This window comes from Cheilinus undulatus, linkage group 12, assembly GCF_018320785.1.
Source record: "Cheilinus undulatus linkage group 12, ASM1832078v1, whole genome shotgun sequence".
NCBI lineage: Eukaryota > Metazoa > Chordata > Actinopteri > Labriformes > Labridae > Cheilinus > Cheilinus undulatus.
Genome location: NC_054876.1, coordinates 46,674,270 through 46,686,980, shown reverse-complemented (window position 1 = coordinate 46,686,980; position 12,711 = coordinate 46,674,270). Strand labels below are relative to the sequence as shown.

The 12,711-nt window shown below is 41.3% G+C and overlaps 1 protein-coding gene across 3 annotated transcripts in view; it reads left to right on the top strand.

Annotated features, from left to right (window-relative positions):
* The window catches only part of LOC121519000 (polypeptide N-acetylgalactosaminyltransferase 10-like), a 105,556-nt gene that overhangs the window by 32,858 nt on the left and 59,987 nt on the right, over window positions 1–12,711 (top strand). For all 3 annotated transcript variants that reach the window (XR_005992681.1, XR_005992682.1, XM_041801738.1), the window contains exons 2-4: window positions 300–402; window positions 3,339–3,477; window positions 11,617–11,783. Coding sequence is in view for 1 of the 3 variants with exons in the window: in XM_041801738.1 (XP_041657672.1) it covers window positions 300–402; window positions 3,339–3,477; window positions 11,617–11,783 (409 nt within the window). In the remaining 2 variants the exon portion in view is untranslated. The remainder of the gene's footprint in view (window positions 1–299; window positions 403–3,338; window positions 3,478–11,616; window positions 11,784–12,711) is intronic.

Here is a 12,711-nt window from a genome sequence, read left to right as displayed (position 1 = left end):
CTGTGTCAAGAAAGTAAAACACTAAAGCAGTATAAAGCAAACAAAGCAATTACCCAGTTTTCTAGTATATCCTCTTATTTTTACTTAATTTCATATTTCTTTCCTCTCTGGACCTCGTATTTCAATCCCTTTTATATTCTAATCTATTTATTTTTCTGTATGATGTCTATTTTAATGCTCTTACTGTTATAAATATTCTGTTTTTACCAGTATAAAGCAGCTTTTATGTATAAATGATGCTCTTTAAATGCACTCCCCTCGCCTTAACAGCTGTACTTTTTGTCTGTGTGCTCCTGCAGGGGTTGAACCAGGTGAGGAGAGTAGCTCAGGTGGGAGTAGATGGAGTGCGGCGGGTAGACTGGCACGACTACGAGGCGATGAGGAGAGACGCCGCTCGATCAGGTAGGTCCACACTTTGTGCTGAGGCGGCAGTTTTGTTAGGACGAGTTTTCCAAGAACATTTGCTCTGATTTAGAACAAGGCCACACAGAAACATGCACACAGAAACCCACACGGACACTGCAGCACTAGCTCTCCTCTCCTCTCCTCCTAATTTGTGCATTCTCAGAAGCGGTGTAAATCAATGCTGCGAGTAAAGTTCTTAGTTCATAATTAAACACAGTTAATCTTCTACAATAAGTATCGATCCAGCCACTGGCCTTTAGTGGGAAAAATACCTCTGGCTTTTTTTATTACAAATGTAAGAGCTTTAACAGGCTTTTATGTGATATTAGGTGGTGCTTAAGTGCTAAATGAGCAGGATAAAGAACGGATCTCAAGAAGATTAGGTGGACAAAACAGCGGTTTAGGCTGTTTCTCTGCCTGTTAATGGTGTTCACTGCAACAACACAGCAAAAATAGGACTATGTAGACTTCAAGTATCTCCAATTCATCAATTTCTTGTTAAAATATCAATGAAATACACCACTGGCTGTTTTATAATACATGCAGCAGCTCAGTATAGAGCTGCGACATCTATGTTTGTGGTTTGAGAGAGGTTTTAAAAATTCTAGTGAGCCCTCTGGTTGATGAGTGAGTACTTTTACATAGACTTGAGTGTCCCAGTAATGAGCTATAACCAAGTTTTGATCATATTTAAGATAAAGTGTTGATGCACACACAAAGAAACCTGGTAACTCATATCCCTGTACACATGATAAATATGCTGTTTTTTTTAAATTACATCTTTTTAGCACGGATGCCTGTGATGTTGACACCTCAACACATGCTGCGAATGTGACATATTCCTGACTTTAAAACATTAAACACTAGTGTCATGATACAGATATGATGCATCTGCTGTATTTCCAGCAACAGAAGAACAAAAGCACATAGAATACATGCTGTGATAGCACTGATTTTTGGCCACATGTGGCATTTATCTGGCACATTTGATTGAGATGTGACATATCCAACATGTTTAAGGGCCAAATCATTGTATTCTCATGGCAACAGTGAAAAAGTCATGACTATCATGATGGCTTTGTCTTGACAGCCACCATAAGAAGTTCTACTGCAATTTTGAAAGTTAATAGGAGAAGACATTTTTTAAACTATTATTGACATTTCAGTGCAAAAAAATACACCTTTAAAGAAAGATAAAACTAGGATACAAAATTCAGAAAGTCCATTGCAGTTATGGCTCTCTTCTAAAGGTTACGATCTCTCTGAAGAAGTCCTGAAGAATAATCCCAGTGATCTCTGCATCAGGTTTATTATGTAAGAAATGCTCTGCATTAAGTAGCCGAGTTTATCTCTGAAATGAACCATTAAAGTGAGGAGTTATTTTCCACAGTTATTACCTTCAGGAGTATAAACAGATCATTTCTGCCTAATGGAACAAAGCAGCCAGCTTTAATTTGCTGCTCCCCCTGACTATAGATCAGCCGCTATGCATGCATCTTTGTGTGCAGAGTGTTGATGAGAGCCTAATGAAACATGCAGCACGATGTAATTTGATGCACTTCTGAAATGAGCTTTGGATTCACAATGTTAGTGTGGCCAAGGGTTGTTACAGAGTAATTAGGTTCATGCTTGTGTGTACATGTCATTTATCAGGGCTCTGTGTAATATACCGTACACCCAATAACTTCATCCACATAGAAGTATTGATCGTCTCTGTGGAGATGAAGCAATTAGCTGCTTAATCAATTATTTAATCAACCTACTGAAAAGTGAACATTTCATTTAAGATACCATATTTAAGAGTCCTAGTTGTTGATACTGGAGAAATCATTGTTATAATTAGCAAAAATACAAAGACAATTCCAAAAAAGTTGGGGCGCTTTGTAAAATGTAAACAATGACAGAATGCAATGATTATTAAAAATCATAAACCATATTTTATTCACATTTGACATTCTGAAAATTCTGGATGTTGGAACTGAAACATTTGAACATTTCATGAAAAATATAATCTCTTTTGAATTTGATGGCAACAAAACATCCAAAAAAGTAGGGACAGGGCAACTTGAAAAGTAAGTGGTACGAATGAAAAAAGTTGGGGGGGAATTTTACAACCAATTAGGTTTAATTGGACACAGGTCAGTAAAATGTTTGGGTATAAAAGAGCATTTTGAGAGGCAGTCCCTTAGAAGTAAAGATCGGCAGAGGTTCACCAGTCTGTCAAAAACTGCATCTAAAACTTGTGGAACAATTTAAAAAATAAATGTTACTTAACATAAATTACAAATGCTTTGTATATCCCGCCATCTACTGTCCATAATATCACTAAAGATTTAGATAACATTGAGAAATACCTGTGAGCAAGGGACAAAGCTAAAGTTCAGAATTGGATGCTTATGGTCTTCAGGCCCTCAGGGGTCCCTGCATTAAAGAGAGGCATGTTTCTGTACTGAAAATCACTGCATGGGCTCAGAAACACTTCCAGTCAACACAGTCGTAAGTTAAAGCTGTATCATGCAAAGAAGAAGCAATATGTGAACATGACCCGCCATCTCCTCTGAGCCAAAGCTCACTGAAAATGGACTGAGGTGAGATGGAAAACTGTTCTGTGGTCAGAGGAATCAAAATTTGAAATTCTTTTTGGAACCCATGGACATTGTGTCCTGTAGACTAAAGAGGATTAGGACCATCCACTTTGTTATCCTGTCACAGTTCTAAAGCCTGCATCTCTGATGGTCTGGGGTTGCATTAGTGCCTATGGCATGGGCAGTTTATCTAGAAAGGTACTATCAATGCTGAAAAGTAGAGAGAGGTTTTAACGGTGGTGTAGCTGCTCCCTGGAGCGTTTCCATACCCTGATACACTGATATGATGTGCTAGCTTTATTCAGAAGTTGTCTTATTCAATGATCATTGTGTGTTTGTTTGATGCAGGTAACGGTGAGCAGGGGAAGCCGTTCCCTCTGACAGAGACGGACCGGGTGGACCAGGCCTACAGGGAGAACGGGTTCAACATCTACATCAGCGACCGCATCTCTCTGAACCGCTCCCTCCCTGACATCCGGCATTCAAAGTGAGTCCTTAATGTGTGTTTTCCTCCAAGTCAAAGTGCTTTGTGAAGTCAGCACTGAAATTAGTAGCTTGCTTGTTAAATTTCATCTCATGAGAAATACTAAAAACCTTGAGTTTATCTCTGTCATACCCATTTATGAGCCATGGCCTTATCACTTAGGTGAAGCTAGTAAAAAATCAAGGCTGGAATAAGGAAAAAAATAAGAGTATAAGCAGTTGAAACTTCTATTGGCTTTGTCGACTCCTTGAATCCATTCAAATTCATTTAGTTATCTTTATGTAGTACTTTGAAAAGGATGTAAAATAGGGACTTCATGCAGCGGTAGTCTAAAGACTCCATGCAAATATTCTTGTTACAGGTTGAACAGGTCACAGAATCTGTCCGATTCCGTTTTTTTCATCTACTTCCAGAAGAACAAAATAACAGAAAAGTTTCAGAAAATTCTCCCCTGAAGTTGTCAACTCCAGTGACCTATAAACACCCTTTCAATCTTAGCCCGGCATTGTGAAAGGTCCTTAATCACAGCATTTCTTCTGCTTGACAAGACCTTTCCTCTGACACTTGACCTTCCCTTCTCTTTCATGTGGAAAGAAGCTTTGAGTACTTTCCTCCCTGCCAGCATCTTCAGGATGACTGATTCCTTTATCAAAGTTTATAAAAGCCGGCCTTTCTCGACCTTATGTATTTCTGAGCATGGTACTCCAGGATAAATGATAAAAGGCAGAATAGACACAATTCCTGCCACTATGTTTCCAAAACCAGTGGTTTATTTAACTCTGCATCAGCATCAGTCTACAGGCTGATGTTTGGAGTTAACCTGTTAAGCTCTAGGGACCTTTATTAGGCTTCTGCTCAAAATTTACAGCCCATCTTTAAATGAGTTTAACTCTGTAACTACAAGGTCTATTTGAATGATCAAAATACAATAATGAAGACTTGTGAAGTTTGTTCAGGAATGTAAATGTGTGTGTATATGTTACTGGATCAGAGAGAATCAAGTTGGCAAATGAAAAATGTATATTTGCCTAACCTTTTTTTTTTTTTTTTTGCAATTTTAGCATATATATCCCATAGATATAATGCAGTTGAAGTCCAAAAATCACCAGTAGGCCAAAGCACCACATTTTGACATTATCTCTTTCAACTTTCATGCCACTAGAGGGTTGTCAGGACAAAATAAGAGGGATTTTAGAAAAAAAAAAAATATCCAGGCAAAATCCCCTCCTGTGCCATTTAGGCCCAATTTGCCACAATCTCTGGCCTTTTTAAAAAAATCTCAGGTATTAAACTTTTTTGACTCATATGCCATTATAGGTGGTCACTGCATCATGGAATTCTTTTTTTCCCCTTAAATCACCCAGACCTCCATATTGTTCCCTTTCAAAGGAAGTCTAACAAAGGAACTACAGTTTGACACCAAGAGGAGCAGATTTATTTTCAATGGCACAAAAAATGACTAAAAATAAAGTGAAGAAAACTAAAAGAAACTGTTGAAACAAATGGAAACTGCACAAACATGACTAGAATTTTCAGCAGAGGCTGGGCTTACAAATGAGACCATGTTTGTGTCTGTAGTAGCAGGCACCATCCCATAGAGGGCGGAAGTGTCTGGCTACGTAGCACTACGGCCACTTTGATATGTGGTCATTGATTTGGTTTCTTTTTGAGTTTTAATGTAGTGTAGGTAAAATAGTTTATTTGGGCTTGTAGCTGAGCTTCTTCTGTTTAATTCGATGGGTAACATGACTATTTTTGTGCAAAACTAGACTGCACAGAGCAAGTTTGTTTGGATCAAGGCGAGCAGGACCAAATTTGGTCCCGCTAGGGCTTAAGAGGTTTTAAAGGAACTTGAACATGTTTTCAGTGAACTTACTTTTACATTATAATTTGTATTTTTTACATAAAGATAATAATTAAAGGATTGATTTTTAGGACTTCTCTGTCTCCTTCCATTTTACTGAATTGAAGCTTGGAAATGATCCCATTCCTTTTCTCCATGACAGATATTATTATTATCCACAATGCCAGAATGAAGAAGTTAGGCTTACCTCGCTGCCCCTGTAGAAGACAAGAGTTTATAAATCATCAGCCTCATTTTAAGGAATCCATTGTTTATTTGCATTCTCAGCCAAAAAAATACAGTTCCCACAATTCTAGAGTGTAAAAGGAACAATGGTGGGGTCGGCTGTAATCATGGAAATGTCTACCATGCCAGCTATGACATATTACAACTTTAGCATTTAAAGTCTAAACATCACAATGAAGATAAATGGAGAAGGAAGGCATATATGGTTTTTAAATTTGAAAAATGATATTAACATTGAATAAAATGACTCCCAGTGGATTGTGGGATACGCAGTTCCTTAACAGTCTTCTTACTTTCCCTTTTTCTCTGTTTTTGAACTCTGAATTCGTGCTGAATCAAATGTTTCTTAGTCATGAGGATTCAGGGTGCTGGTTGGCCTGGTTCCTGGATCAAAAATGTTAATATAAGGATTTTTAAGAAATGTCAATAGAGGATTCGAACTGCAAATTTGCCTCTGGAACGAGAGCCATTGAAAAGGTGGGCAGGCTGAACTGGAACCAAGAAATGCACAAAGGGAACCTCAGCAGCAGTTATTCTTAGTCAGTTTGGAGTAGACGCTTACCGTTTAAGGTTGTTCCCAGGTGACTAATAGCAAGTCTGGTTAATCTGAATTTAAATGCCATTTAGTCAACTTTTCTAAAGCCAAGAAAACACACAGCGAACAGTCAAATTAAGCACTATTTATTTAAACACATGAATACAGTGTTAACAGGTAAGCAGTGTGATAAGGGTTGACTGTGTTGCTAATATTAGTGGTGCGATATGGGTGATCCTCCCTGTGTGCTGAATGTAGTTACCCATCGCTCCAGTCAAATGGTAATACCAGAGTTTACACTGACACAGCCTACATACAACCTCACCTCTATTTTTTAGATCAAAATGCTGCCAACCCAGACTCCTACAAGAGGTATCCAGTCATCACTGTGTGATATACTGTATAGCATTATGGCAGCATGGCAGTTGGCAGTAACCACAGCCACATTGGCTACTAGGGGACAGTCATGTTAAAGATTAGTCCTGATTGGGGGCACTTGTGCACATCCATGGTTATGGAGAGTTTTATGTGTATGTGCCATCTCCTCTTGCTCTTTTGACCCTGAAATGACCAGTTTCTACACGAGTGGGTCTTTGCAGTACTAGGGGCTTTCTGAACTTGTGTCTAACAAAAGTCTATTTGGATTATTTGTAGACATAATTAGCTCACCTACAGAGAAGTGTAAGCATGAACTAGCTGTGCTTTGTTCACCTGTGTGAGACATCACACCACTATATGTGGCTTGGTTGTTATTTTGGAAAGACCACAACATATTGAATATATTGGTGCAATCCTTGAAATTTTGAAATGTTCAATTTTAAGGATTTTTTGCTGATTTTTACTTAAGAGTCTATCTTTCTCAATGAAGGTTTGAAGAACATTCAGTTGGCTGCAGTGGTCTATCATGATTCTCCTGGAGCATATAGTGTTCCTATGTGCAAGCCACATAGTCAAGCGCTACCATTACTGAGATCAGCTGATCTCATATAAGCCCTCATCAGCTGATGGCCAGCTGATTTGCTCTCAGAACACTGTTGGCTTATTGCTCTCATGCTGCCTTATTTAAACTGCTCTACACTTGTGATGCTCTGCCACTCTGTCTGCAAGCTGCTGTGGCAACCCTCCTCCACCCCAGCTCCTCCTTCATTCTGCTTCTGACTTAAGCCGGGTAAACACTTTGTGATTTCAAGCCAACCATATGACAGTTGTGGCAGAATGTCATCTCATACTGTACGACTGAATCATTTACAATGCACGACCATTGCGCATGAGTTGTGTGCTCACACTGTGCGAATGAAGTTTGGAGGGACTGTTACAGAAACAGGCAGAGTTTCCTTTTTAAAAAGTCTCACACGCTGAGAGTGAAGTGTTTCCAGTCATATTCTCTCTCTCTCCCCCCTCTATCTCTCCCGCTTTCTCTCTCTCTCTCTCTCTCTCTCTCCCTCTCCCGCTTTCTCTCTGTCTGACACACACTAACAGCATCACCTCTATGTCAGCTGCAGGTCCGCAGGTTGGAATATTTCCTGCTCGTTTATTACCCACGCCGATGAAATCGGCAGGGGGTTATGTAAAGGGTTTAGTATCTTTGTTTGTTTGTATGTGTTCAAGATAACTCGAAAATGGAAAGTTGGATCTTCACCAAACTTTCAGGGAATACTGGGATAGTGACAGGGAAGAATCGATTAGATTTTGGTGATTATCTGTGCACCCGTTTGGTTTTTCTCAGACTTCGAAATTTTGAACACTTTGGCGTGGGTCTGCCGCCTCACACAGCCATTCTAGTTTCCTTTATCGTGTGGGTGCAACAGAAAATGATTCCAGCTGCTGTCATGGTAATTTAGGACGTTGTCTGACAGTTTACAACGGAAAACGAACCCCAATGTTGTTTATTCTGCTCGCGTTTTTTCTCTCACTGTGAAGTGTCTGGAGTTGTACGACCAAAATATCAAACATGCCAGAAATCCTTCCATCTCGACCAGTCGGGAGCAGGTCGTGGGGTCGTAGTCTGGCTGTGGTCAGCCATACCCCCCTGTACACAGCACGACAATCGACAAGCTGACTTCAGAGTGAGTCTTGCAACTCAAAATTCGTGACTGAATCGCAGTAAAATCGCACAGTGTACACCCGGTTTAAATGGTGTAGTTCCATCGTCATTGATGCCTGCTCTGCTCTGGGGTTTTTGCTGATTCTGCCCCTGCCTTATGCTTTCCTTATCAGCACAGGAAGAGCAAAAATGCTTGCTGCTCCTGCTTAATGCTCACGTAGGCTCATGGAAGGGCAGGGGGATCCAAAACAGCCACTCCGCCAAATATGAATAACAGCAATGAGTGTTAATTGATAAATGCTAATAAAGAAATATTTATAGCTGCAAATCCTGCGTGTCTCTTGACAAAGTGGTCCTGACTGAACTTATTTAATGGGCTGCATCATCATTGCCATGATGTTACATCAGGATAGCAGGTATCGGAAGCTAGGTAAAACTTTTTTGATGGTGAAATTCTTGCTTAAAGTTCTATGTTGCTGTCAGGAACCTTAAAGCAAAACTAAAATTTACAGGTCTTACTGAATCCATGTACCTCAGTCATTTGTTCTCCATATTTTAGCCTACAGGCATCTAAAGTATAAAGCAGGAGGAGAAAGTGCAGGTCATGTCTTACATTTAAGACAAGGGGAAGGTAACGTCACACCATCAAGACTGTGTCTTTTCTGTAGTTTGTAATAAAATGATCAGAATGCATGTGTGTTAAATGAATGAGTGGTGTTGAAGCCCCTATTGCAGAAGCACTTTTGTCATCCTCCTGTGACCAATCAGATGGACACACCTGCTCTCCTCGCTGACCAGCGGCTGCTCACTCACCAGTCTGCCTTCACCCAAACACCCCGCAGGCAGCATCTGGTGATTGGCATGTTGTCTGCGCCTCAGAGGCAGCCAGTCCCAGACCTGTGACTGACACATTCGATTTCTGCACGCTGACGAGATTTAATTGAAGCACACACACAGAGGAAAAACACACTCACACACCTGTATCCCCGGTGGAATTGGACAGGGTTTGTTAAGAGTAACCAGCCGGCCGCCTGTCGATCACCCTACCTGCCTGTCTCCCATCGTTCATATCTGAATGTGCAACACGCAGGCTGATGTTCAGCAAAGACATTGATCGACTGACACGGCTCACTACACACATTCTCCCTCTCCCCAACAGCAAGGTAACATAACTTGCTGCTCATGATTAGTTCCTCTGCAAGGGTCCTGCTGCTCTCCGAGATGATCAGGTACAAGATGATCACTGTAACCTTTCATTAGAGCGCATTTTAGCAGCCAATGACAGCTGCAAATAATAAAAATACAGCTGTTTCAGGTCCAGAGGGAACATTTCTGTGCAAGACGGATGCTGCAGTGTGCAGCAGGATGATGAATTATTAAGAGTTGTTGTGTCTTTCTGTCTGGATTTGATGGAAATCCAGTTAGAACGAAGACTATCCTTCCTATGAAAAATGACAGTATTAGCCTCAAATCTAACCAAAATCCCTTGGAGCATGCAGCCATAGAACTCAGCAGTGTCGCCCACTGTTTAGTCAGCTTAAGTTCATTTTCCCTTTCAAATCCCCCACTGACATTTCAGAAAATCATTGCATCATTCCATTTAGCTCTCTGAGCCAGTGATAGGCAAGGCTGGAGGCATAATGGTTAAGTTTTGCCATTTGTCTGGGCCATTCTCTTGACATTCAGTATATGGACAAAAGTATTAGGCCACAACTGATAATGAATTCAAGTGTTTGAATCACACCTGTTACCTGTATAAAGTCAAGCACCTAGCCATGCATTCTCCATTTGCAAACATCTGTGATCCTAAATGGGCCGTTTTGAAGACCTCAGTGACTTTGAATGTGGCACTGTGATGGGTACCACCTTTGCAATAAGATGATTTGTGAAATTTCATTCCAGCTGTAAGTGATATTATAAGAAAGTGGAAGAGTTTAAGAACAATGGCAACTCAGCCAACAGAGTGGGGCTAAGGCTGATAACGTGCATAAAAGTCCCCAACGTTCTGCTAAATCCATAGCTGAAAAGTCCTAAACTTCTACTGGCGTTAAAGTCATGTTAAAGTTGCGGTTGCAGCTTCATGGACTGGGTTTCCATGGCCGAGCAGCTGCATGCAAGCCTCACATCCTCAAGTCCAATGCCATGTGTCATATAGAACGGTGTAAAGTGCACCGCCACTGGACTCTAGAGCAGTAGTAACGTGTTCTGTCAAGTGATGAATCACACTTCTCTGGTTGGCAGTTGGAAGAGCAAGTCTCGGGGTGCTTTCACACTAGGGGCCCAGTCCCGAATCCGAGTGCACTTGAGCCCAAAGTCCAGTTCGTTTTCTAAGTGTGAATGCAAACGAACCGCCCCCGGGCACTGGGCCCAGGCCCGCTTGGGGAGGTGGTCTTGGGTGTGATTCAAGTGGACTCTGGCTTGGTTTGGATGGGATGTGAATGCAACCGCGCTCAGATACGGGACAGAGCACGGTATCAGCTTTATGACGTCATCGTAAAAACTAAACTTCTTTTCACAGCTTGGCAGTTTGTTCACATTTTCCTCAATAAAGGGTGGAAATGATCAGAATCCGGTCAGTAATTGGTCTGTTGTGACTCACCTTACAGATGAACACAAGTTGGAGTCAGTGAAAGGAGGTGCAAAGGCAATGAAAGTCTCCTGTCACCTCCAAAACAGCTCCTGGGATCACATGTTGATGTGTTCCTGGCTTTTACACTCAACCCCAAATTACTCCCACTTCAGCTCGGTGTGAATGTGTGAGTTAGATTAGCTTTAGTAGCATTCACCATCAGTGTGTGAAAGTAGAGAGAATGGGTTGAAATGCTGTGTAACAAGCAGTCACTGAATACTACAGCTGCCTTTCTGTTGCATTCAAGTCTAAAACACATCCATTGAATATCTGAATCCATCGCCTCAGTGGCGAGATATTTGCTGAGGAAGGGATTGCAAATGGAGGTCAGGGGTCGGGATAATAGATGTGAGTTATGGCAGCTCAGATTGCACAAATTTAGCCAGATCTTGGTCCGACTGTATCGTTGCAGCTCATCGTCAAACGTCAGGCCAGATTTTGAGCATAAGAAAAGAAAAACAGTCTCGTAACGTGTCATAACCAACAATGTATCAAAGCCTGCCAATGAGAGGCTCCTATCTTTGTTTCAACATCCTTTACCAAAGATACATTATTCTAGTCTTTTATAATGTTTTGGGGATTTCTGTGCAAAGACAGTGAAGGTATATGTATTGGCGAAGTTAACTGGACATTCATATCTCGAGTTCTGTTTGATAGAGAGCAGGTCCATATTGTTGTATCTATGATGTTTCATTGCCTAGTCTGACATGGTGTCGCCGTGAACAACCCCCAAAAAAATCACAGAGTCTGAGCTGTCCTTTACATGTTCCTTATGTTTTAGAAAAAAATGGACAGAGTTGTAAATGTGGCGATTACATTTCTATGTTATTTGTTCCTGTTTGTAGCTGTAAACAGAAGCTGTATGCAGAGAAGCTGCCCAACACCAGCATCATCATCCCGTTCCACAACGAGGGCTGGTCGTCTCTGCTGAGGACGGTTCACAGCGTGCTCAACCGCACTCCTCCACAGCTCATCGCAGAGGTCATCCTGGTCGACGACTTCAGTGACAAAGGTACAGAGAGAGGACAGACGCTCATTTCACTAATCTGAAAACACACTTGCAATGGACCTTCATCTTCAGACATGAGTAAACATGACTTCATTTAGCACTTTGGCATATTTTCTTGAAAAATTCATCTCATTGTAGTGCTCACCCAATATGCTTGCAGACCAGTGGTTCCTAAATGGTGTACTGAAGAGCACTGATATGCCTTGAGGCAAGTCTAAGTGTGTTGCAGAAATGTATACAACTATAGACTATTACTACAACTATGCCAGCTGTGCACTGGGATGGTGATGGTGATGGTGACTCAGTATCATATCAGAGTAGTTCTCCACTGCAACTAGTAATCTGCCAAAGGTGTGGTTGAACCGATGTCTTGCTTGTTGCAATACCAAGGTGATTAAACAAAGCCTGAACTTTGGCTTGCAGAAACACTGATGTAGGAAAAAGCCTATGGATTTAGAGTGTTCCTGCATGAAGCGCAGAAAGTGTTTGTGTGGTCAAAGCAGACCTAGACCCCTTTTTTCACGCAGACCAGAATCCGCTTGCACCAGAGTTCGTGTGAGCTTACACACCACTCCAAACGAACCGGGAAAACAGACCAGAGTTTGTCTAAAGTGGACCAAACAGCTCTGGTGTGAATGTGCCCTAAATTGTTTTGCCTAAGTGTTGAGTGTCTTGTACAGAACTCTGCTTAGGGCCTCACATTAGCCAGGGGAAGCCCTTACATTAGCTGATCATTTTGTTCAGTGATTATGGGGCAGATTTTTCTCCACAGCGGCGTGTACCTCTCTCTCTCTCCAGCAAACAGCTCCTCTCCATTGTTGTCTGTCTTTGTGTGAGGTTGAGTGTGTGACTTTGAGTGTGTACCTGTCTGCCTGTAATTTCCGCTCTTCCTCTCCCTTCACTGGCCCTCTTAAGAAAGTGTTTAATTCCT